Raw genomic sequence first — 25,108 nt, 5'->3', positions numbered from 1 at the left:
GAGGTCACAATGAGTTCTGGTGCAGGTAGAACATCAGGGGAAATGGCACAGTAGCTAATGGAAAGGTTAATGTCCAGGTCTAGGAGGGAGCTGTACACTACAAATGGATGAAGAGAGGGTTAGTGTAAAGTCAAAAATAGAGTCAGATTAAGTTGTCCAATGGAAAAAATGGTAGACTAAAAAGGGGGGAAAAGACAATTGTGGGGGGGTGGTGATAAAATTTTAGATAAACAATTGTAAGGTCATAGGGGGAAAAAGCATTTAAGGGCAAGTCTGAGGAACAACACTAATGAATGTCTATATAAAAGTTCCTGAGAAATAGAAGGGAAAGGAATAAAGATGGATGTCTCAGTCACTGTTCAGTTGCAGTTAAGAGGCACCACCACCAAGGCAACACTTTTAAAGAAAGCATTTAGTTGAGGGCTTGCTCACCACTTCAGAGATTTAATCCATTATCATTATGGTGAGGGTGTGGCAGTAGGCAGGCATGGTACTGGAGAAGTAGCTGAGAACTACATCCTGATGAGGAGAGATACAGGAAGAGAGAAAGAAAGAATGAGAAAGAGAGAATGTGAGAGAGAGAGAGAGAGAGAGAGAGAGAGAGAGAGAGAGAGAGAGAGGATGAGAGAGGATAAGAGCGAAACTCTGAGGCAAGCATGGCCTTTTGTCTTTTTTCTTTCTTTCTTTCTTTTTATTTTCTATATTCTTTGTTTATATTTCAAATGCTTTCCCCTTTCCTGGTTCCCCCCTCCCCATAGGTCTCATAAGCTCTCTTCACTCTGCCCATTTCTCAATCACCCCCCCTCCCATTTCCCTGTCCTGGTACTCCCCTACAATGCTGGATCAACTCTTTTCAGAACCAGAGCCCTCTCTTTCCCTCTTCTTGGGTATCATTTGATATGCTAATTGTGTCTTGAGAATTCAGAGCTTCTGGGCTAATTAATATCCACTTATGAGTGCTTTCATTCCATGGGTATTCTTTTGTGATTGGGTTTCCTCACTTTGGATAATATTTTCCAGTTCCAACCATTTGCCTAAGAATTTCATGAATTCATTGTTTTTAATTGCTGAGTAGTATTCCATTGTGTAAATATACCACATTTTCTGTATCCATTCCTCCATTGAGGGACACCTGGGTTCTTTTCAGCTTCTGGCTATTATAAATCAGGCTGCTATGAACATAGAGGAGCATGTGTCCTTATTGCATGCTGGGGAATCCTCTGGGTATATGCCCAGGAGAGGTATAACAGGGTCCTCCAGAAGTGTCATGTCCAGTTTTCTGAGGAACTGCCAGACTGATTTCCAAAGTGGTTGTACCATCTTGCAATCCCACCAGCAGTGGAGGAGTGTTCTCTTTCTCCACATCCTCGCCAACACCTGCTGTCTCCTGAGTTTTTAACCTTAGCCATTCTGACTGGTGTGAAGTGAAATCTCAGGGTTGTTTTGATTTGCATTTCCCTAATGACTAATGATGTTGAACATTTCTTAAGGTGCTTCTCAGCCATCCGAAGTTCTTCAGGTGAAAATTCTTTGTTTAGCTCGATAGCCGATTTTTTAATAGGGTTATTTGGTTCTCTGGGGTCTAACTTCTTGAGTTCTTTGTATATATTGGATATTAGCCTTCTGTCAGATGTAGGGTTGGTGAAGATCCTTTCCCAATCTGTTAGTTGACGTTTTGTCCTTTTGACAGTGTCCTTTGCCTTACAGAAACTGTAATTTTATGAGGTTCCATTTGTCAATTCTTTATCTTAGAGCATAAGCTATTGGTGTTCTGTTCAGGAACTTTTCCCCTGTGCCCATGTCCTCAAGGGTCTTCCCCAGTTTCTTTTCTATTAGTTTCAGTGTGTCAGGTTTTATGTGGAGGCCCTTGATCCACTTAGAGTTGAGCTTAGTACAAAGAGATAGGAATGGATCAATTCGCATTCTTCTGCATGATGACCTCCAGTTGAACCAGCACCATTTGTTGAAAAGGCTATCTTTTGTCCCACTGAATGTTTTCAGCTCCTTTGTCAAAGATCAAATGACCATAGGTGTGTGGGTTCATTTCTAGGTCTTCAATCCTATTCCATTGATCTACTTGCCTGTCATTGTACCAATACCATGCAGTTTTTATCACTATTCCTCTGTAGTAATGTTTGAGGTCTAGGATACTGATTCCCCCAGAAGTTCTTTTACTGTTGAGAATAGTTTTAGCTATCCTGGGTTTTTTGTTATTCCAGATGAATTTGAGAATTTCTCTTTCTAACTCTATGAAGAACTGAGTTGGGATTTTGATGGGGATGGCGTTGAATCTGTAGATTGCTTTTGGCAAGACAGCATTTTAACTATATTAATCCTGCCAATCCTCAAGCATGGAAGATTTTTCCATTTTCTGAGATCTTCGATTTCCTTCTTCAGAGACCTGAAGTTCTTGTCATATAGATCTTTCAGTTGTTTGGTTAGAGTCACACGAAGATACTTTGTATTGTTTGTGGCTATTGTGAAGGGTGTCTTTTCCCTAATTTCTTTCTCAGTCTGCTTATCTTTTGAGTATAGGAAGGCTACTGATTTACTTGAGTTGATTTTATAACCAGCCACTTTGCTGAAGTTGTTTATCAGCTGTAGGAGTTCTCTGGTAGAGTTTTTTGGGTCACTTAAGTATACTATCATATCATCTGCAAATAGTGATAATTTGACTTCTTCCTTTCCAATTTGTATCCCTTTGACTTCCTTATGTTGTCTAATTGCTCTAGCTAGGACTTCAAGAACTATATTGAAAACATATGGAGAGAGGGGGCAGCCTTGTCTAGTTCCTGATTTTAGTGGGATTGCTTCAAGTTTCTCTCCATTTAATTGGATGTTGGCTACCGATTTGCTGTATATTGCTTTTACTATGTTTATATATGGGCCTTGAATTCCTGTTCTTTCCAAGACTTTTAGCATGAAAGGATGCAGAATTTTGTCAAAATGCTTTTTCAACATCTAATGAAATGACCATGTGGGTTTTTTTGCTTTGAGTTTGTTTATGTAGTGGATAGCATTGATGGATTTCTATATAATGAACCATCCCTGCATCCCTGGGATGAAGCCTACTTGATCATGGTGGATGGTCGTTTTGATGTGTTCTTGCATTTGGTGGGCAAGAATTTTATTGAGTATTTTTGCATCGATATTCATAAGGGAAATTGGCCTGAAGTTCTCTTTCTTTGCAGGATCTTTCTGTAGTTTTGGTATCAGCATAATTGTGACTTCGTAGAACGAGTTGGGTAGTGTTCCTTCTGTTTCTGTTTTGTGGAATAGTTTGAAGAGTATTGGTGTTAAGTGTTCTTTGAAGGTCTGATAGACTTTTGCACTAAAACCATCTGGCTTTTTTTGGTTAGAAGGCTTTCTATGACCTCTTCTATTTCTTTAAGGGTTATAGGACTGTTTAGTTGATCTATTTAATCCTGATTTAACTTTGGTATTTGGTATCTGTCTGAGAAATTGTCCATTTCCTCCAGATTCTCCAGTTGTGTTGAGTATAGGCTTTTGTAGTACGATCTGATAAGTTTTTGAATTTCCTCAGTTTCTGTTGTTATATCTCCCTTTTTATTTCTAATTTTGTTAATTTGGATACTTTCTCTGTGCCCTTTGGTTAGTCTGGCTAAGGGTTTATCTATCTTGTTGATTTTTTTCAAAGAACCAACTCCTGGTTTTGTTGATTCTTTGTATAGTTCTCTTTGTTTCTACTTGATTGATTTCAGCCCTGAGTTTGATGATTTCCTGTCTCCTTCTCCTCCTGGGTGAATTAGCTTCTTTTTGTTTCAGGGCTTACAGTTGTGCCATTAAGCTTCTAGTGTATGCTCTCTCCATTTTCTTTTTGGAGGCACTCAGGGCTATGAGTTTTCCTTTTAGCAGTGCTTTCATTGTGTCCCATAGATTTGGGTATGCTGTGCCTTCATTTTCGTTAAATTCTAAAAAGTCTTTGATTTCTTTCTTTATTTCTTCCTTGACCAAGGTATCATTGAGTAGAGTATTGTTCAGTTTCCATGAGTATGTGGGTTTTCTGTTGTTTTTGTTGCTATTGAAGACCACTTTTACTCCATAATGATCTGATAGGAGGCATGAGATTATTTTGATCTTCTTATATTTGTTGAAGTCTGTCTTGTGACCAATTATATGATCGATTTTAGAGAAGGTACCATGAGGTGCTGAGAAAAAGGTATATTCTTTTGCTTTGGGATGAAATGTTCTCTCTCTCTCTCTCTCTATATATATATATATATATATATATATATATATATATATATATATATATATATATATATCTGTTAGATCCTATTTAAATCCAAAGCTTCAATTAGTTTCATTGTGTCCCTGTTTGGTTTCTGTTTTCCTGATCAGTCCATTGAGGAGAGTGGGGTGTTGAAGTCACCCATAGTTATTGTGTTAGGTGCAATGTGTGCGTTGAGCTTTAGTAAAGTTTCTTTTACGAATGAGGGTGCCCTTGCATTTGGAGCATAGATGTTCAGAATTGAGAGTTCTTCTTGGTCCAGCAAGAAGTGTCCTTCTGTGTCTCTTTTGATGATTTTAGGTTGAAAGTCAGTTGTATCTGATATTAGAATGGCTACTCCAGCTTGTTTCCTGGGACCATTTGCTTGTAGAATTGTCTTCCAGCCTTTTACTCTGAGGTAGTTTTTGTCTTTGACACTGAGGTGTGTTTCCTGTATGCAGCAAAATGTAGGGCCCTGTTTACGTATGTCTGTTAGTCTAAGTCTTTTTATTGGGGAATTGAGTCTATTGATATTGAGATATTAAGGAATAGTGATTATTGCTTCCTGTCATTTTTGATGTTAATTTTATATTGGATTGGTTATCTTCTTTTGGGTTTTATGAAAGAGGGTTACTATCTTGCTTTTTCCAGGATATAGTTTCCCTCCTTGAATTGGTGTTTTCCCCCTATTATCCTTTGTAGGGCTGGGTTTGTGGAAAGATACTGTGTAAATTTGGTTTTGTCATGGAATATCTTGGTTTCTCCATCTATAGAGATTGAGAGTTTTGCTGGGTATAGTAGTCTCTTGTTCTCTAAGAGAACATTTGTGTTCTCTTAGAGCCTGCATGAGATCTGCCCAGGATCTTCTGGCTTTCATGGTCTCTGGTGAGAAGTCTGGTGTAATTCTGGTAGGTCTTCCTTTATATGTTACTTGGCCTTTTTCTCTTACTGCCTTTAATATTCTTTCTTTGTTTAGTACATTTGGGGTTTTGATTATTATGTGATGAGAGGTATTTCTGTTCTGGTCCAGTCTGTTTGGAATTCTGTAGGCTTCTTGTATATATTCATGGGCATCTCTCTCTTTAGGTTAGGGAAGTTTTCTTCCATAATTTTGTTGAAGATACTTGCTGGCCCTTTAAGTTGTAAATCTTCACTCTCATGCCTATAATCCTTAGGTTTGGTCTTCTCATTGTGTCCTAGATTTCCTGGATGTTTGGGTTATAAGCTTTTTGCACTTTGCATTTTCTTTGACTGTTGAGTCCATGGTTTCTATGGTATCTTCGGCATCTGAGACTCTTTCTTCTATCTCTTGTATTCTGTTGTTGATATTTGCATTTATGGCCCCTGATTTCTTCCCACGGTTTTCTATCTCCAAAGCTGTCTCCCTTTGCAATTTCTTAGTTGTTTCTACTTCTGTTTTTTAGATCCTGGATGGTTTAGCTCAGCTCCTTCACTTGCTTGTTTGTGTTTTCCTGTAATTCTTTAAGAGATTGTTGTGTTTCCTCTTTCATGACTTCTGCCTGTTGACCAAAGTTCTCCTTTATTTCTTTAAATGATTTTTGCATTTCCTCCTTATTGGCTTTTCTATCTTTTGACCCATATTCTCCTGAATTTCTTTCAATGATATTTGTGTTTCCCTTGTAAGGGCTTCTAACTTTTGATACATTTTCTCCCGAATTTCTTTAAGAGATTTATTTATGTCCTTCATGTGTTCCTCTAACAACATCCTGACCAGTGATTTTAAATCCAAATCTTGTTTTTCTGGTGTGTTGGGGTATCCAGGACTTGCTGTTGTTGGAGAATTGGGTTCAGGTGCTGCCATATTGCCTTGATTTCTGTTAATAACGTTCCTACATTTGCCTTTTGCCATCTAGTTCTCATGATGTTAGTTGGTCTTGTTGTCATTGGCTGGTGCTTCAACCTCCTGGGAGCCTGTAAGTCAACACTGGATGACTGGGTTTCCCCTGGCACAGGTTGCTGATGTGCTGCCCTCCTCTTGTGTGCTGTTGGAGCCCTGCTGTGTCTTGCCCCAAGCAATGTTATACTTGGGTTGTCTCCGTGAACCTGGTGCTTCCTGTCTGCTCTGTCATGGAGTAAAGATGGCGGTGGGGAGTTACTCCCTGTGCTGATCCCCAAGTAGGGCACAGGCCGCACGACAGGCTGGCACACAGACGAACCGCCTATCTGCCCAGGTCCTGGGCGCAGGCAGACCCCTGGTGGTTTGCACCCCCAGAGGTCTTAAACTCGGGATATCTCAGTACCTGGTGCTGCCTTTCTGCTCCATCAGGCAGCAAAGATGGCAGCCAAGCATGGGCTTTTGAAACCTCAAAGCCCACCTGCCAGTGACACACTTCCTCCAACAAGGCCACACCTCCTGATCCTTCTAATTCTATCAAAGAGTTCCACTCCTAGTTGCTCATTCAACTCTATGAACCTATGGAGGACATTCTTATTCAAAATACCACAGTGGAGAAGTCAGAAATTAAAGGTTCTATTTCAATTACTTTCAATAAGTTGTGCTTGGTGGCACCTGCCCATAATACCACCATGAGGGAAGCTGAGGCAGAAAGCTTTTTGTGACAGGATTTTCCCTGTTCAATTAATTTAAATATTTGTGCAGCAGGATCTCTGTGATTGGACAGGGAAAGGGGGGGCAGAGATAAGAGTTGCAGAGACAGGGAGCAACACAGGAGAGAGAAGGAAATAAGATGGAAGAAAAACAGGATGATTCAGATTCTGCGGGGTTTTAAATAGCCACAGGTAGCTATAATATCATATAGGGATAGAATCATTGGGATAACTTGTCTAATCTAGGTGGGCAGCTTGTATCATCAGTTGGCTCTGAAATTATTGTGAATTGAGAATTTATTGATATATAAATCTGACTGATTAATTATAAGCTTCTAGAGTTTTGATTTACTGGGTTAAGGGGATTTGTGACAACTAGCCCCTGAGGGTAAATGGTTCAGAAGAGACAAGAGGCCCTGAGGCAAGCAAATTGGATCTGGGAAGACTGTGATTGCTTGGTGCCTGGGGCTAGCTTAGAGACAGAGGCAGTGAGACCACCCCCAGGGCAGAGAATAGCTGGGTGTAGCATGGGAACTTGCCATTCTTTTTTAATATTTCCCTCAACGGCTTTCAAGTTCAAGGCCAGCCTTGGATAGATAAATGAGACCCTGTCTCAAAATCAAATTTTTATAATAAGTAAATAAATTAAATTAACACTATATAGACTCCTACATAGTAGGATATTACCAATACTTAGGTGTTTAACACGTAGTAGCAAATGTCAGGTGGAAATCATTCAAGAGGTGCCAGTCTGAGTAACAGCTTGTTCAAAAGATAGACCATCAAGATATCACACACAAGATGAGGAAAAGAAATTGGCCTCAGTTTTACTGAAGTTTTGCTCATAAGAGTCTCAAAAACTTGTAGTCAAGTATAGTCACTCACGCCAGGCTGTGGTGGTGCACTCCTGTAATTCCAGCACTCTGGGAGGCAGAGGCAGGCGGATTTCTGAGTTTGGGGCCGGCCTGGTCTACAGAGTGAGCTCCAGGACAGCCAGGACTATACAGAGAAACCCTGTCGCCAAAAAAAAAAAAAAAAAAAAAATCCAAAAAATATATATATAGTCACTCACTAAAGCACCATTTTCTACTCTGAAGTCCAATGAATCAGCACCTCTCCACTTAAGCTATAAATGTGAGGATAATTTAATAAGGATGTCATGGCCAAGATCGAATGTCTTCATTTTCAGAATAGTACAAAGCCAGACATTTCCTGTGTCATGTGGAATTGGTTTATATACCAGATGTTGTAGTATTCAGAGTCAAAATGAGGGAAAAAATAAAAGAACAAAAGATGACCCTTCCCTTCCCAAGATCCTTCCATTAGATGCAGCCATCTGGAATCAATTCTCTGCAAGAAAGAAAGAAGGAGAAGAGGAAGAGGAGGAAGAGAAAGGAGGAGGAGGAGGAGGAAGAAGAAGAACAACAACAACAACAAGAACAAGAACAAGAAGAACAAGAACAGGAAGAGGAGGAGGAGGAAAAAAGAAGAGGAGGAAGAAGAGGAGGAGAGGAAGAGGAAAGAGGAGGAGAAGAACCACCACCACCACCAATCACCTGAAGTCATTTTTAGTTCTATATTACAAAGTTGAGACACTGGTTTGAAACTTCATAGTCTAAGTCGTCTAGAATCTTCTTTGCAATCACACCCTCAAGATCAACCCCAGAGCTTCCTTAAGAATTATCTCTTAAGTGGTTGTGATAGTGAATGGAGTTCTCTGGCCCAACAAGACCAAAATCCCACTTCAGTTTTGATGGACTTCAAAAAGATAAGTCTCAAAAGTGACAGTGCAAAAAGATTGATCTCATTTCAAGAAGCCAACATGGAAAAATAAAGTTAATGTCAACATTTCTGAGTATGCATACCTCCCTTCAGAGAATAGCCATTGTCATGGGAGGAGGAGAGTGACAATGAGCACATTATGTGTTGGAATTTCTTACTGGGCTCTTCTGCACCTGGAAGTGCAGGTCCAGTGTGGCCTGTCCTTTCTGGGTGGATAGCTGCAGCCTCTACCTTCTAGATAAGAAAAAGCTCTATTAACCTAGAAAACTGGAATACCCAAAACATAATCCACACATCAAATGAGATACAAGAAGAAAGGAGGAGTGGTCCCTGGTTCTGGAAAGACTCAGTGAAACAGTATTCGGCAAAACCAGAACGGGGAACTGGGAAGGGGTGGGAGGGAGGACAGGGGAAGAGAAGGGGGCTTATGGGACTTTCGGAGAGTGGGGGGGGGGGGCTAGAAAAGGGGAAGTCACTTGAAATGTAAATAAATTATATCGAATAAAAAAATTTAAAAAAAAAAAGATGGCCAAAAAGAAAAAAAAAAAAAGAAAGAAAGAAAAAGCTCATTTCTTCCCCTGTAGTGGGTTGCTAAGGTATACATTGTTTTTATCAGAAATGACTCACCGAAGCAGAGCTATTCCATTCCTTCTTGATGATTTTTCCCCACTTTAAAATTTTGGAATAATGCCTTATTTTATAACAAGTGGCCAGGGTGATTGCCACAACAATGCCTCATCTCAGCCAGCAGAGACTTACTTTTCAAAAAAAATTGTTTCTTCTATTGAATATATCCTGTTTATGAAGGCCTACCCCCATTGTTCCCTGGTGACTATACACAAGGCATCATCATTCACTTTGGGAAGTGAAATTGCTCTGGGGCATTTTGCAAGATATCCAAAGAAACATATTTGTCATCATGCAATCATGTTCTAAGCAGAGGAAAGCTTCAGCGAATAGGTGATTAAAAATCATCTTTGCAAAAAGATGTGTGAGAAAATGAATTGAAGCTTGTTGGTTTGGTAGAATTCCTGGCACGGCCTTTTTAAGTGATCTGGTATAAATCACGAGACTAGCGTGTAGCACGTAGAAAATATCCACTTGCCCTAAAAATGTGTCTTCATGCTTGGGAGCTGCCCAGAAAACCCATAGGACAGGTTTCTAGAACCAGTCTGGTTTCTTTCTTGTAGTAATAAAATACAGCGTTTCCTTTGGACATGTTATCCAACATCTGTTTTCATTTCTTTCTCTGTACAAGTGATAAAAAAAAAAAGAACAGCTGACAATCAAATCCTGGGGTTTCGATGTTATCCAGCATATGTTTCCCAGCTGTTGTTAAGCAGCTTCCTGTAAGCTTTATGAGTAGGTGTGATCTTATACACTGCCATCTAAAGAATATTTGGAATGTTCTCACCTCCCATGGGTGTTCAGGGATGTAGTGTGTCAACATGCAGCATATTTCTTTTAGTCAGCATTTTCCTGGTTTCCAGTGAGACTGCACACCTGGTTGTGTGCCTTGGTAGCACATGAACCAATTTTCCTGTGAACCTTCATATTTATTTTCATTCGATGAGCTCTATTTAGCCCTTTCGCTGAGTTGACTAGATCTGATTTTTATCCAGATGTTACTAAGACATTTCTAATACTTTTGAATCTGCATGGATGATGGGTTTTGCCCAAAGTGAATATTCAGCTGCTTTGAATGTCACTAGTAAATAGTTGATCGCTGCTGGTTTGAATGCTTATGTGAATGAGACCATCGATCCAGTGGAACATGATCAACTGACCAGCAGCCAATAGCTCCCCAACGGGCACAGTGCCTCAGGGCCTCTCCCTGACCTGTACTAGAATGCTCACGGACTTGATTTTTCTTCAGGTGTGTGCAGGAAATCATAACCACTATGAGTTCATGAGAGCACATGTCATATCCAGAACACAGCATTTCAGAGCATCCCTTCCCATCCTCCGGGCCTGACATTCTTCCTGTCCCCTCTTCCATAATGTTCACTGAATCTTGAAGAGTATGGTATAAATGTCCTACTTGGAGCTGAGAATTCATCAGTCACTTATTCAAAGCACTTTGACAAGTGAAGAGTCTCCGCATTGAGCTCTGCCCGCTACACAAACAAGGGTCTCTGGCCAAGGCTGAGAGTAGCATTGCTTCCTGGGTATAAGCAAAACTATTTAGAAGGCAGTTTGACAACATGTCCACTTAGTGAAATAGCACTTCTAGGTTTTCCTGCCCTCAGGGTCTGTGCCCACCCCACCTCCATCCGTGGACTATTAGCCAAGCATGATTTCTTCTTGTTAAGCAGGCCTCAAAGCCAACCAGAAAGTGGATGGTTGTGCCCATAATAGTGCCACTATTTTACTAATAGGCACATCTTATCTGGCAAGTCAGCTGTGTATAGCAAGGCCCACAGCTGGGGAAGTCTGTTAATACCGTTTCTCTCACAGTAGGCTTTGTAGCACCTTTGGCTCTGTGAATCAGATCTAGATTTCTATGTGGGTTCTAGGGATCCAAACTCAAAACCCCATGCTTGTTTGGCAGACACATGACCAACTAAGCCATCTCCCCATCCCTGGCTTGACTTTTTCAGTGAGAATTTCATTATTTCTAAACTTCTATGGTGCATTTAGGGCAAATCTATAGGATACAAAGTATAGGAAAAGCTGTCTTAGAGATCAGATTTGGAGATATGTACATTTTCAGTGGCTAGGATTTCAGTTTTTTTCCCTAAGTTCAATCTTGATTATGTGAGAGAATTAAAGGTTTTAAAAAATTAAAGATTAAAGGTTTTAAAGATTAAAGATTTAGTAAGTGAAAGAAAGACAATGAACATGTAGACAGGTGTAAATACAAACCTACTTGCTCTTTCTAATGTGCTAAGACAAAAAAAATGGAAACAGATGCATACAAAGAAAAATCTGATACATTGCAAAACTCGGAATTCTGAAATAGATTACCCACTGTGATTTTTTTTTCTTCCTCAGGGTGTATGATCATTAATAGGGGAAATTCTTCATGGTTAAGAAGACTTTTGATTATTCTCTAATGTCATCAAACCTTAATGAGTTCCTGAAACAAGATTTCCTCCTAAGCTGGGTATCATGACACATATCTGAAATCCTAGCATTTGGGAAAAGTGGAGAATCATGAGTCAAAGACCATCCTCAGCTACATGACAATCTAGGGGCTAACCTGGGCTTCATAATACCCTGTCTTTTTTTTTAAGAATTATATATTTTACAGATATGAGTACACTGTAGCTGTCCTCAAACACAACAGAAGAGGGCATTGGATCCCATTACAAATGGTTGGGAGCCACCATCTGGTTGCTGGGAATTGAACTCAGAACCTCTAGAAGAGCAGTGAGTGCTCTCAACTGCTGAGCCATCTCTCCAGCCCATAATATCCTGTCTTAATTATGAGGGAAATTTTCCTTTTGTGAATAAAAGGGAAAGACTCATACCCTGTTGATGAGAATTTAAAATCATCACAGCCATCACAGAAACCTAGTAGTTGTACCACTGGTTGTATATATGCGAAGAAAGTAAAATTAGTATGTTGAGAAAGACATCAACCTTCTACTATTCACTGTGGCTTCGTTCAACATAGTTAACATCTAGAATCCACCTAGAAGCCAGTTCATAAACTTGAAGAATAGACAAAGAAAACACACAGTGCATATACACAATGGAATATTAGTCAGCTATTATAAAGGAACTGAAGAGTATCATTTGTGCCTGTGTGAATGGAACCTACTCTCACTTGTGCATGGAGGCCTAGAAAGATGACTTCATAGAAGTCATGAATATAACACCAGAGGGTTGGGGGAGTGGGTAGGGAATAAAGACAGGATGGCTAAGGCACACATAGGTGTGCGTAAGTAGGAAGAATAACTTCTAATGTCCTGTGGGATAGTCAGATGCTTATGTTTGACAACCATAAAATGTAAATTTAAAGTAGGGAGGAGAAGCCACCATTAAAGGTGGTGGTGCACACCTTTAATCCCAGCACTTGGGAGGCAAAGGCAGGCGGATTTCTGAGTTCGAGGCCAGCCTGGTCTACAGAGTGAGTTCCAGGACAGGCAGAGCTATACAGAGAAACCCTGTCTCGATAAATAAATAAATAAATAAATAAATAAATAAATAGATAGATAGATAGATAGATAGATAGATAGATAGATAGATAGATAAAGTAGGGAGGAGAGAGGATTTTGAATGTTCCCAGCATGAAGAAATGATAAATATTTGAGGTTATAATGTCAGTTATTTTTATCTAATCATACATTAAATATATATCCTAAAATACCACACCATAAGCCCTATACTTACATAAAATTATTATGTGTCAATTAATACAAATTTTAATTTAAAAGAAAACAAGTAGCCAGGTGGTGGTGGCGCATGCCTGTAATCCCAGCACTCTGGGAGGCAGAGGCAGGCAGATTTCTGAGTTCGAGGCCAGCCTGGTCTACAGAGTGAGTTCCAGGACAACCAGGGCTATACAGAGAAGCCCTGCCTCGAAACAACCAAATCCAAAAAACAAAAAAAAATAATAAAAATAAAAATTAAAAATTAAAAATTAAAAAATAAAAAACAAGAATAGAAACTAAAGATGTGTTTTTCTCTTGAGACACGCCATACTGAACTTTAACAATCATAGAAATCAGTAGTGTTTGCCCTGCTGTTCAGAGCCTTGCACAAAGGACAGGCACGGTTACCACTGTCCCCACTGAGTCTGTCCCTTCCAGGACCTCCGGTGAACATTCACCCAAAGCTTCCGTTGTTCTCTTCCAGGATCTCCAACGAACACTCCCCCAAACTCCAGATCCGGAGTCACAGCTACCTGAGGGCAGTAAGTGAAGTCTCCATCAACAGAAGCCTGGACAGCCTGGACCCTGCAGGCTTGCTCACGTCACCAAAGTTCCGCTCCAGAAACGAGAGCTACATGCGAGCCATGAGCACCATAAGCCAGGTGAGAGCCATCAGAGCCTCCCCAGCCACGCACTGTTATCAGGGAGAACTGAGAGGGCACGGGTGCGGAGGTGGACACCGCGCATGGACCATTGTGGAGTCGGCCAAAGTGCAGCCAGATGCTGCAGGTGGGCTACGTGTTCATCCCCAGCGAGCCCCTGGCCCTGATGGTCTGGGAGAGGAGGGGCTCTCTGCAGATGGGTCAGAAATTCATAACCTGACAGATAGGTACAGGCCAATTTTTAGGATGGATTTTTGTTTGTTTTGTTTTCTGTTGTTTTTTGGTTTTTTCGAGACAGGGTTTCTCTGTGTAGCTCTGGCTGTCCTAGAACTCACTCTGTAGACTAGGCTGGCTTCGAACTCAGAGATCCACCTGCCTCTGCCTCCCAAGTGCTGAGATTAAAGGCATGTGCCACCACTGCCCTCAGGATGGTTTTGCTGGAGGAGGTTTTACCTGCAATGTTGCTTGAAGAAGTCATGCCTAGGGAAGACATCACTGGCAAAACCATAATCATAAAAGTGTTACAGTTTTAACAGGTCATTGAGGCAAAATTTGCACACAGAATGCATCTGTGAGTTTAAATTTTTGGTAAAGCTGTGTATGGTAACACATGCATTTAATCCCACACTCAGGAGGCAGAGGCAGAGGCAGAGAGATCTCTATGAGTTCAAGGCCAGCCTGATGTATGTAACGAGTTCCAGGGCAGTCGGGGTTAGATGATAAAACCCTGTCTCAAAAAATAAAAATGTGAAAAAAATGTATACACATTTATAACATTATAACCTTAATGTGTTCAGAACAGGAGAACATGGCATGTCCCCCAGCAAGATGCTGTGCTGTTCAGCTGGCCGCATCAGGTCTCTATGCTGTGACTATGACCTTCCTTGGGACATTACTTCCCAATTACAGCTTACAGAGATACCAGGCATGGAAAAGACTGATGCTGTCTTTGGGTCAAGTGATGCAATTTCACGGGGTAGTCATTTGGCCTTAAGTAAAAAACAGAAAGAATAACCATCCTTAATGGAGTCCTAATGACATATCATTTTTCTAGCACCATATTCAACTTTCAAATAACACATTATCTTTAAGGACAATTTTGAACTTCCCATTCACTGCAACATTGCCATTATTCAGAGAACAGTTTCTTCTTCAAAGTTGCTGAACCATAAATACTGACTTTCCAAAACGGAGTTGCTTTTATGAGAGTCATTCTCTCATATACCTACACACACACACACACACACACACACACATGAACTAATAGAAGAAGAGTGTTGAACTTAAGCACATTGTACTCTGTTCTTATTTAAAATCTGACCTTATACACCAAAGACTCGGAAGAAGGATCCAAATAAAATTTCATAAATCAAGGAATTAGACTCCTTAAACTTTCTGAACATGTGAGCCCTTTATGCTTGAAATTTTTCTTCATGCAACTGCAGGCATCTGAGTATATAAAACAGATGTACAGACTTACTGATAATAAAACATAATTTTGTTTTAAAGCAATTCTTTAGCATACATCTAATTGTACCATTTATTAAAGATGAAAGTGAATCGCCCTGCTAAAGATCTTGGCTGAATATTTGATAGCAGGGCTGAGAGTACAGTGAGTGTTTTTCAGAGTGAGCCACCATTGGTGCTGAGAATACCACTTCACACAGATACTAAGAATAAACAGCAGAAATAGATCTAACACAACTTTACACAGTGTCCCAGTTGCAACCCAAAAAATGATTTAGCAATTTATGAAACTCACATAACGATATTTAAAATAAAATCTTCTTAGCACAATACAATCTAAAGATATTCTAATTGGTTATTTACACACTGACTCCCACAAGATGTCTTCAGTGCATGTGAACACTCTGGCACACATGCCCACATGGATAACATGTATACACATACCTGTATATAAATACATGCAAACACAAATGTAACTTAATTTTTTAAATAAATGATATATTAGAGGCTGGGGATGCCTCTAATAATGCTGTTTGCCTGGAGGCCCTGACTTTTGATCCTTTTGAAGCCTCTGTATCAGATTGGTTTTGATGAGTAAACTTTAGGATGCAGGGATTCACACTTGGGTGAACAAAACTTTCAAAAATGGATAAGGCAGAAATTAGAGATGGTTTGTTATTAAAATAAGGCATTCGGATGTCTATAAGGTGGCTTGGAAATGTCCTTTCTTGATGTTTTTTAGTATTTCCAATGATATTTGGTTATTATTATTTGTTAAGTTAGACATTTATTTCCTTTGGGGCTTTTTTATGCCTGTGTAAAAAAAGGGACAATCCTATTAAAAATGTGTGTTTAGCCTACATGATTCAGCAAAATAAGAGCAAGTTGCAGAATTATGTTTGCTGTATGATTCAAGTTTTATTAAAACTAGAAGAGAAGGTATATTGACCCTCTGGAAAGACAGACACCCAAGGTTAATGTCTGCAACTTGAACAAGGATAGCCATTTCACTGTTTCTCTGTGATATTTGTTACAACAATAATCAGAAGGAAAAACTCAACTAAGTTGTAGTTATGAGAGCACATATAGGAGTAACTCGTTTTGAAATTATTCCAGGCTTGAATGATCACATATAAAATACACAAGCCCCTGCAGATCCTTAACTCAGATTCTCATTCAGTGACTGAGCCAAAGAGGTGGCTCACAGGGTAAAGGCCACGAAGCCTGAAACCTGGGTCTGATACCTGATCCACATGGTAGAAGGAGATAATCCAGTCCAGCAGGTTGTTCTCTGACCTCCACGGGCAACTCTGACACAGGCACCCACATGTACACATGCACATGCACAAAATTAATTAATAAGTTCAAAGCTATACATATTCAGAAGGCTAGAGAGATGGCTTAGCAATTAGGAGTACTGGATGTTCAATTGTAAAGGCCAGAGTTTGAATCGCAACACCCTCGTCACAAGCCATGCAATCAGCACGTGTCTCTAACGGCAGCTCTGAACTGAGAAAATATAGGCGATCTGGGGCTTCTTGGTGGTAGCTAAGGAAGTGCTAGTACTAGGTTTAAAGAGAGACCCTGCCTCAAAAGAATAGGCCGAGAACTCAGTATGCAGCTTTGAACTCACCTCCCTCTACCTAAGGCATTCACCATCATAAAATCTGTTGACGGTTGCTGTTATTGTTGTTGGTGTTGTTGGTGGTGGTGGTGTTGTTTAATTATCTTATTTTTAAAAAGATCTTCATAAATGTGTTTATAAACAGTTTATGGATGAAGTCAGGCCTGGTGGTACATATCTTTAATCTCAGCATTCCAGAGGCAGAGGCAAGAGGATTTCTTTGAGTTCAAGGCCAGCCTAGTCTACATGGAGAGCTCCTGGACAGTCAGGACTACATAAAGAACCAATTAATTAATTAATAAGAAAGATAAATTTATGGATTTTTTTATGAAAAGTGAAACCTGACAGTAGTTTGAAATCTTGATAGTGCTTTTTAAGATTTTTGACATATCTGGGTTTGGCCTATCTTGGCAAAGTATATAGTTTGCAAAACAAAACAAAATTAAAAATATATGTCTCATACTGTGCACTCAGCTTCAGTCAACCTTGAAATTATCTGACAAACTAACTAGTCACTTCAAAAGGCATAGTAAAATAATTTACAAAAATAGTAGTTGCTAAAAAGTTACACTGAAATACATGAATTCTGACCACGAGCTAATGAACTTTGCTCTTAAAACTCGGGTTTATCAATAAGGAGGGACTGGAGAACAGAGCCTAGGGGTAAAAATGCTTACCCAGAAGAGGCTGTGAGTTCCTTCTCCGGTCATGCAAAATAAATATAAGCTAACTGGAAACTATAAATAGAATTATCAAGAATGCATTGGGCAGCCGGGCAGTGGTGGCACATGCCTTTAATCTCAGCACTTGGGAGGCAGAGGCGGGTGGATTTCTGAGTTTGAGGCCAGCCTGGTCTACAGAGTGAGTTCCAGGACAGCCAAGGCTACACAAAGAAACCCTGTCTTGAAACCCACTCCCCCCCCCAAAAAAAAACCCACGCATTGGGCAAAGCTTCCTTTCCAGCCTGCATTTCTTCACTGTTCTAGAAACAAAGCTCTGAGAAGGAGGTAGAAGGTACGTGCACCCAAGTATGCACACCATACACAGTATGTGTGTTTCATACCAAGGGGTAGGAGTCTTCTTCTATTGCTCTCCACTTTGTTTTTCTGAAGCAAGAGCGCTCACTGAAACTGGAGCTTCCTGGTTGGCTAGGCCGCTGGCCAATGAGCTATCAGGATTTGCCTTTCTCTGCCACCCGAGTTGCCCAGTGCTTCTGCTACAAGCACATGTAACCAACCGCTTTTCACCTATCAACTCAGATCCTCTGGCTTGCAAAGCAAGAGTTCTTACATACTGAGATACTCTCCCAGCCCCAAAGCTCTCTTCCTTTAAAATGGCATCTTTTTATCAGGTAGATGCCATTCACTCACCATCTGTGACATAAAGGAAATGATTCTGTACTGGCTGGTTTTGTGTGTCTGCTTGACACAAGCTGGAGTTATCACAAAGAAAGGAGCCTCCCTTGAGGAAATGCCTCCATGAGATCCAGCTGTAAGGCATTGTCTCAATTAGTGATCAAGGGGTTGGGGAGGGCCCATTGTGGGTGGTGCCTTCCCCGGGCTAGTAGTTCTGGGTTCTATAAGAAAGCAGGCTGAGCAAGCCTGGGGAACAAGCCAGTAAGCAGCACCCTCCATGGCTTCTGAATCAGCTCCTACCTCCAGGTTCCTGCCCTCTGTGAGTTCCTATCCTGACTTCCATTGGTGATGAACAGCAATGTGGAAGTGGAAGCTAAATAAACCCTTTCCTCCCCAACTTGCTTCTTGGTCATGATGTTTTGTGCAGGAATACAGACCCTGACTAAGGCAGATAGATACACGCCAGAATGATGTATAAACGGTGCTGCTCTTGTGGAGAATGAAGTTTCCAGATGCTGAGCTGGAGATGTTGGTGGGGAATTGAGCGGCAGGCGTTTACCATCCTTTGGCTTCCCGCAGGTGAGCGAGATGGAGGTGAACGGACAGTTCGAATCCGTGTGCGAGTCTGTGTTCAGCGAGCTGGAGTCGCAGGCAGTGGAAGCTCTTGACCTGCCCATGCCCGGCTGCTTCCGCATGCGGAGCCACAGCTACGTGCGGGCCATCGAAAAGGGCTGCTCCCAGGACGACGAGTGCGTGTCGCTGAGGTCGTCCTCCCCTCCACGCACTACCACCACAGTGAGGACCATCCAGAGCAGCACCGGTGAGTGAGCTCGAGAGCTCCAGCCTGGCCGCAGCTGCGCACAGCTGTTCAGGAAATGGTTAACAGTAACAAATGCCGCCTATGTCCCACACAGAAAGACAGGTTCCCTACCTGGCTCTACCCATGCCTCCCGCCACCCCACCTGGCCTTCCCTCCACCACCATGTGAGAATCCACAGGTCAGGGAGAGACAGCCCAGCATCCTCTGGTTGATCCCACCCGACTCAGATTCTCAATAAGCAAGCTCTGGGCTGAGACTAAAAACACCTGTTTTTTGAGTCAAATGTATTAATTTATGCCAAGGTGGCCATGGTGTGACTCTTCCAAGAGACCTAAAAATATCCTGTTAAAATTTTAAAAAATAAATAAATTATAAAGGGGCAGGGGGGTAGATGGACCAGAAATATTAACTAGACAGTTATGCATTTTATTACAACAGAAAGCAGATTTATTTCATTAGTTTGAACTCTGCCATATATAAACAGTTTCTCTCTCTAAACAATGATTTTTTTCAGAGGAAGTGTATTTTTATGGCCAGATTCTAGGTTCAGAGACATGGGAAAACTTAACTAGCTTCCATGGTAGGGAATCTGCAGAGTGGTACAGCCTTGAGTTATAGTCAACTATATAACAACTGAACGCCAAGAAGAAACCCCTCCCTCATAATTGGGTTTAACTTCGGGATTAAATTCAGCCTAACTCCAATAAAGTAATTCTACTAAGACACCATCAAACTTAAGGGTCAAGATAAGTAGCAATAGATGAATTAAAAACACTTATACCAGGATATGGCATCAATAAATGATTGATGGTAAATAATAAATTGATAGCTTAAAAAACAGATTTTTTTTTTTTAGCCACTCCAAACTAAAAATAGCTTCTAGCATAAACACCTTAGCAGCAAGCTCAGCCTGTGACCCTGGCCATTCATATCCAGACAGAAGATAGTAGGTTACACATACCTAACTTTATGGGAAATACCCCAAGAGCAGTGTCTGGCAATACCCATGAACGAAATAAAGGTAATTTGTGAAGTGTTCCAAATAATGTCTTTTAAAAGTCAGTCACTGCACATTCTGTATTTGTAGCGTCATGCCTTGTGTGTGTGGTTTTGAAGGTCCGCTCCCTACAGCTTGTCCATGTGTGTCTGCTGGTGTCCCCCATCCCCCATCCCCACCCCCAAACAACCTTTCCCCAGGGGTTGGGCCCATTTCTCTCTAACAATCGCATCACCTGCCAGCCATTCATTTCTTAAATTCAAATAATTCTGAGCTTGGTCCGCTTGTGCCAGCGAGGAACTGTAGAAGGAGAGGTTCTCGTATTTGCTGACATAAAGTAGCAAGCAGACTCTGACTGGCAGTGGCTTGCACACCTGGAAGAATAGTTTGTAGCTTTTGTAACTAGCAGATGGGGTTTTGCACTCTCCACATCGGTTCTTCTCAGATCTGCAGACACAGTGAGTGACCTTCACAACTCCCTCTCTCTGGAGACCCTCCAGAGTTCATACAATAAAGTTGACAAATAAAATCCAGGCTTCCCAGTTAATTCCAGGTAGATAGTAATTTTATAAGAAACCCAAACATTGGACAGGGAAGGAAACCAGACCCTGGAATCTTGTGGCATGTGACCAGTGAAAATGAGATTGAGCCACAGACTTTAACAGAACAGGCAAGGCTAAGTGTCAGAACTTCAACTCATAGTGGCTGACTTCAGCCAGATGGCCCAGAGATGACCAGGCAGTTTGCTTGAACAAAGGAAGTGTCAGACTTTTGTTAATGTCTTTTAGAGTGGGTTAAGGCTTGGTGGGCATTGCTTGGTTATGGGTGTGATTTCAATGAGTATTTTTCTTTTTATGTGCAAATTATTCTCCTCCAGAAATTTGCAAACTATCAGAAAGAGACTTAAGGCTGCATTATTCCTGCTGTTGACACAACATCCTGCATTTATATACTCCATGCTTGGGACTAGTCATAAGAATGTTAGGATTTTCAGAACTTTAAGTCCCACCTGTTGCTGGCATCTTGGCCTGGTGGTTTGGTTTGCCATTATGATAGAAATGAGGGGTTGTGGATGCTTGAGCTGGCAAGAGAAAGGAAGGGCAGCAGATAATAAATGTATCCACTCCAGAGATATGGACAAGATTCAGCCTGTATTATGGTTTTGGACAAAACATTTCCCAAAGGATTAGCATGGCTAAAGTTGATCAGATCTGAGTGGAGTCAGACTCAAAGGTTGTAGCAATGACAGATCAGACATGATATGGAGACAAGGATGCCATGCCTTTTATCCCATTTTAATATTAGAATTTAATCATGAGAAATCAAGTAGCTGTGGCTGTAGGAAAGAGTTGATGCTTTTAGCAAAAGCAGGCTCCCCATTTCTAAGAGGTAACCTAGACAATGTCATAGCCCACAGGCCAGAGGCACATCTCCAGTCACCCAGCAGAAGCTGATAATTCCTTGCTCAGCTGTGTGACCTCTATCGTTAGTGACTGTTGGTCAGCTCAACACAAATGCTGGGATTCTGCTAGGCAGGTTGTGGGGTGTCTGAACTGGTACTGAAGGGGCACTGGGGACATTTCATGGCATGAGGTTTTCCCTTGGTAACAGTTGACTTGTCTTTGGCACTATGTACCCATCTCAAACCCTGCTAGGTTTAGCTTGGTCGTAAGGAACTGCAATACATGGCATTCTGGCCTGTGGCCTACTCTGGTTTTTGATGGCCCTGATGTTTTAAAGACCCTGAGTTTATCTATCTCTTGCTGCTTCGTATGGAAATACCTATACTGTGGCAGTATTTGTTCGGAGTCTTCACTAGAATCCTGTTGTCCCATTGAGGCTCTGAGTTGATGCTGGGAGTTTTAACAGGAGGGTCTGTATGGGAGACCTCCCAGAACAGAAACAGTGAGTGAAAACCACAGAGACTACTGTACCACCTCACCCGTCCTAAATGCAGGCGGCAGCCACCTGCAGCTGTGTGCATGGGAAGGCTCCATGCTCTGTAAGTCGGTCTGGGTGAGGGAGAGATGTGTATCGTGTGTACCATGCCAGGTTTACACACAAGACAGCTGTTGGCTTCGCTCTCAATCATCAACTCAGCATTAACTAAACATTATGAAAAAAAAAACACCTTCAAGGAAACAATTACAGTGGATTCTGAGTAAATATATCCGATATGTACTGGTATTACATTTCACGCTCTCTCTGTCTCACTGGTCTCTTCTTTCTAAAGAAATCTGTAATTTACATTATGAGGTTCTTTGCCCATGTCCCCCCTACCTTCTCCATCCCATGCCCCTCTCTTTTCTCAGTAAGTACTAGCAGATTAGAAATTCCTCCTTTGGTTTTTTACTAGTAGTATCTTTCTCACAATGAAGGAAATACAATTTCCCTGTTTTGTTTTGTTTTTTAAAAAAAAAAAAACTATTCTCATAGGATTTGCTAATGTTCTGTAGTGTGCTGTCACCTATGGTCATCGGGAACGACTTTGCTCTGAAGTGGTTCTCCTTGTATACTGTCAGCCCACTTGGGGGTTAGTGAACATGATAGAGATTTCTGACTTGTCGTCCTTTGCTCTTTACTCTTAGACACTCACAACAGGGCCTGTTTTGTCCACACATCCTCCGTTGGGAAGAAAGGTGTCATATGTGTCATGGGCTATTAGGAACAGATGGCATTTTTCCAAACAGCAGTCTATGGGCCAAGACTTTGAGTTGTATCTCTATCTATTTTGACACTTAACATGTCCAACAAAATGTTATTGATTCTTTCTCTTCCTGCCTTGCCCTTTATGTGTATTTGCTGAACCAAACCATAAAGTCCAAAGGTTCTTATGCCACATAGAAGAGCTGTGCAGGAGAGAGCCACGGTAGCAGCTGTAGGGACTTTCGAGGTGCAGTGAGGTGGTGAGGGAGGAAACCAGCTGCTCGGATCACAGCACATCAGGGAGTTAGGGACCAACGATCTTTAGGCTCCCACTGATTTGTTGACTTGCTAGTTCATCTGTGAAAGAATCGTGTATTATCTGGTCCCATAATAACTTCAGTCACCCAGACCACTCTCAGTCCAATAGATTGGATACATTTTTAATAACTCTGCTTTGATACAAGTGCATATTGTCATCAGTTGTGACAATCACTGTATCCACCACTCTCCCCCATGAAATAGATAAGAATATTCTTCTGAAGTAGGCATGATGGCACACACCTTTAATACCAGCACATGGGAAACAGGCAGGGAGATCTCAGAGTTCAAGGCCAACGTGGTCTGCAAAGCAAGCTGTAGGATAGCCAGGGCTACACAGAGAAACCCTGTCCCAAAAAAAAAAACACAAAACAAACAACAACAACAACAATAGTATACCTGTTTTATGTTACAGGCAGCCTGCTGTGCTCCAGGGCTTTAGAACTTTCCCCTCCTGCCTGTGTTAAGTGAAACCAGCCAGACATAAATAGATAGCTGTCAGATGATCACACCCATATGTGGAGTCTAAAGAAGTTGGATGTCACGGATGTAGAGACCGAAATAGTGGCCAGCACAGGCTGAGAGGACAGAGGGGTGGGCAGAACTAGATCAACAGGAATAAACCTGCCCAGGGTTTTATACAAGCCACTGTTGGTTAAGATCAGAGCTATGATAGGAAAGGAAAAGGAAAAAGTAAGATGGTCCACTTCATGTCTGAGAAAAAACAATGTTCTTCCCTCATTCACCTGAATATTCCTGGTAACGGTAGAGCTTGGTGATCCAAATAAACCCCAGCTTCTCCACAGAGTGACAGACTAAGCCTGCTTCTTTTGGGATACACCAAAGGGGTGGTGTGCATTTAAGGGTGGGTCTGCTTTTTAGCCAGGCAAGATGACTTCCAGGCAGGTGCTCAGTGTCTGAGTGCAGTCTGACTTCCGATGATGCCAGGAGCCTGAAGAGAGAGAAACATCGTGGCTGTATGTTGCTGCATGGCGGGGACAGAAACATGGTCATCAGTGTGGAGAAAGACAAAGAAAAAGCAGTACTGGAGCATACCTGTAATCTCAGCACTTCAAAGGCTAAGACACGATTACAGTTTCAAGACCAGACTGGGATACCTAAGAGACCTTGTTCCAAGGCGGGAGGGGGTGAAGAGGGGGAGAAGGGGGAGGAAGAGGAGGAGGGGGAAGAAGGAGAGGGAAGAGGAGCCAGTGGCAGCAGCAAGGTTGGAGCTCTAGGTGGACACAAAATCAGGGATAATGTGTCCAGGTCTTCAGAAAATAGCTCTTTGCACCTGCAGATCCCTGCTCTACAAATGATTTATTGAATGACTATAAATTTAATGTGAATCTCTTTGTGTGTAAGACTAGATTAGATTGCAGCTACTAACACCCAACATACTGAAGTCTCAGATCTCAGAGCTCGCTTTTCCCTGCCAGGCACTAAGTCAATGAATAAACTTTTAATAAAGCAGCCAGAGTAAGTTCAGGAGCACACGGGCAGATACCAAGCAGAAGCCTTCCGAACAAGGCCCTTTTTGTATTCTGTTCAAGATAAAAATCAAGTAATAAATGTTTGGATACTGCCCGGCCGGGTTCCTTGTTCTCTGCTAATGTTTCTGTCTTTGAATCTCTCCACACAAAACTGAACATCTACCCACACCCACCTCAGAAAACTTAGACAAAAAGAGACAAAAGGAGAAAAGTTTCTGGGGCAGCTGACTCCACGTGTGAGATAACCCATCCTGGTGTATTGTATATCTGAGAAAACTGACAGTGCGGAGTCTTAGAAGAGTCCTCATTGATGTCTCCTTTGTCTCTGGAGCACTCGAGATGGAATTCCTCTATAATATTAAAGAATCACCGAAGTGCAAACATCCTGGCTGACATCAAGCAAATGAAATCTGAAGAGAACCAGATGTTCTCATCCCACCTGGGTAAAGTATATAAGTCCTCTCCTGAGAGGGGAGCACTCAGGCCTTATGTAGCCAGGCAAGGATGCTCCTTGGCTCAGGGAGGACTGTGGTAAAATAGTGAAGGGCTCTGGAGTGACCAGAAATGAAGTGAGGCCCAGAGGAGCACTGTGCAAAGTACACATCAGAAGGCCTCTACCTCAGCTTGGATTGCAAAGCTCTCCGTCTGGTTCAGTTTATTTATAACGACCAAAGGTAACCTTTGTACACATGCTACTTGATGCAAGCATTGTGAACCAACTGCATAATTAGGTCATGAAATCCCAGCGAATACCTGTAATGAGAATATTTTAATAAATCCTGCGCAGGGTTCCTTCCCACCTTTGACCATTTATGCTCCCGAATGA

General features: G+C 41.5%; 1 protein-coding gene across 1 annotated transcript in view; it reads left to right on the top strand.

Annotated features, from left to right (window-relative positions):
* The window catches only part of Dlgap1 (DLG associated protein 1), an 865,098-nt gene that overhangs the window by 691,592 nt on the left and 148,398 nt on the right, over window positions 1-25,108 (top strand). Inside the window, exons 9-10 of the mRNA XM_052192730.1 lie at window positions 13,385-13,562; window positions 18,588-18,828. Coding sequence (XP_052048690.1) covers window positions 13,385-13,562; window positions 18,588-18,828 — 419 coding nt within the window. The remainder of the gene's footprint in view (window positions 1-13,384; window positions 13,563-18,587; window positions 18,829-25,108) is intronic.

Source organism: Apodemus sylvaticus, chromosome 9 (assembly GCF_947179515.1).
Source record: "Apodemus sylvaticus chromosome 9, mApoSyl1.1, whole genome shotgun sequence".
NCBI lineage: Eukaryota > Metazoa > Chordata > Mammalia > Rodentia > Muridae > Apodemus > Apodemus sylvaticus.
This window is presented reverse-complemented; position numbering and strand designations above follow the sequence as displayed.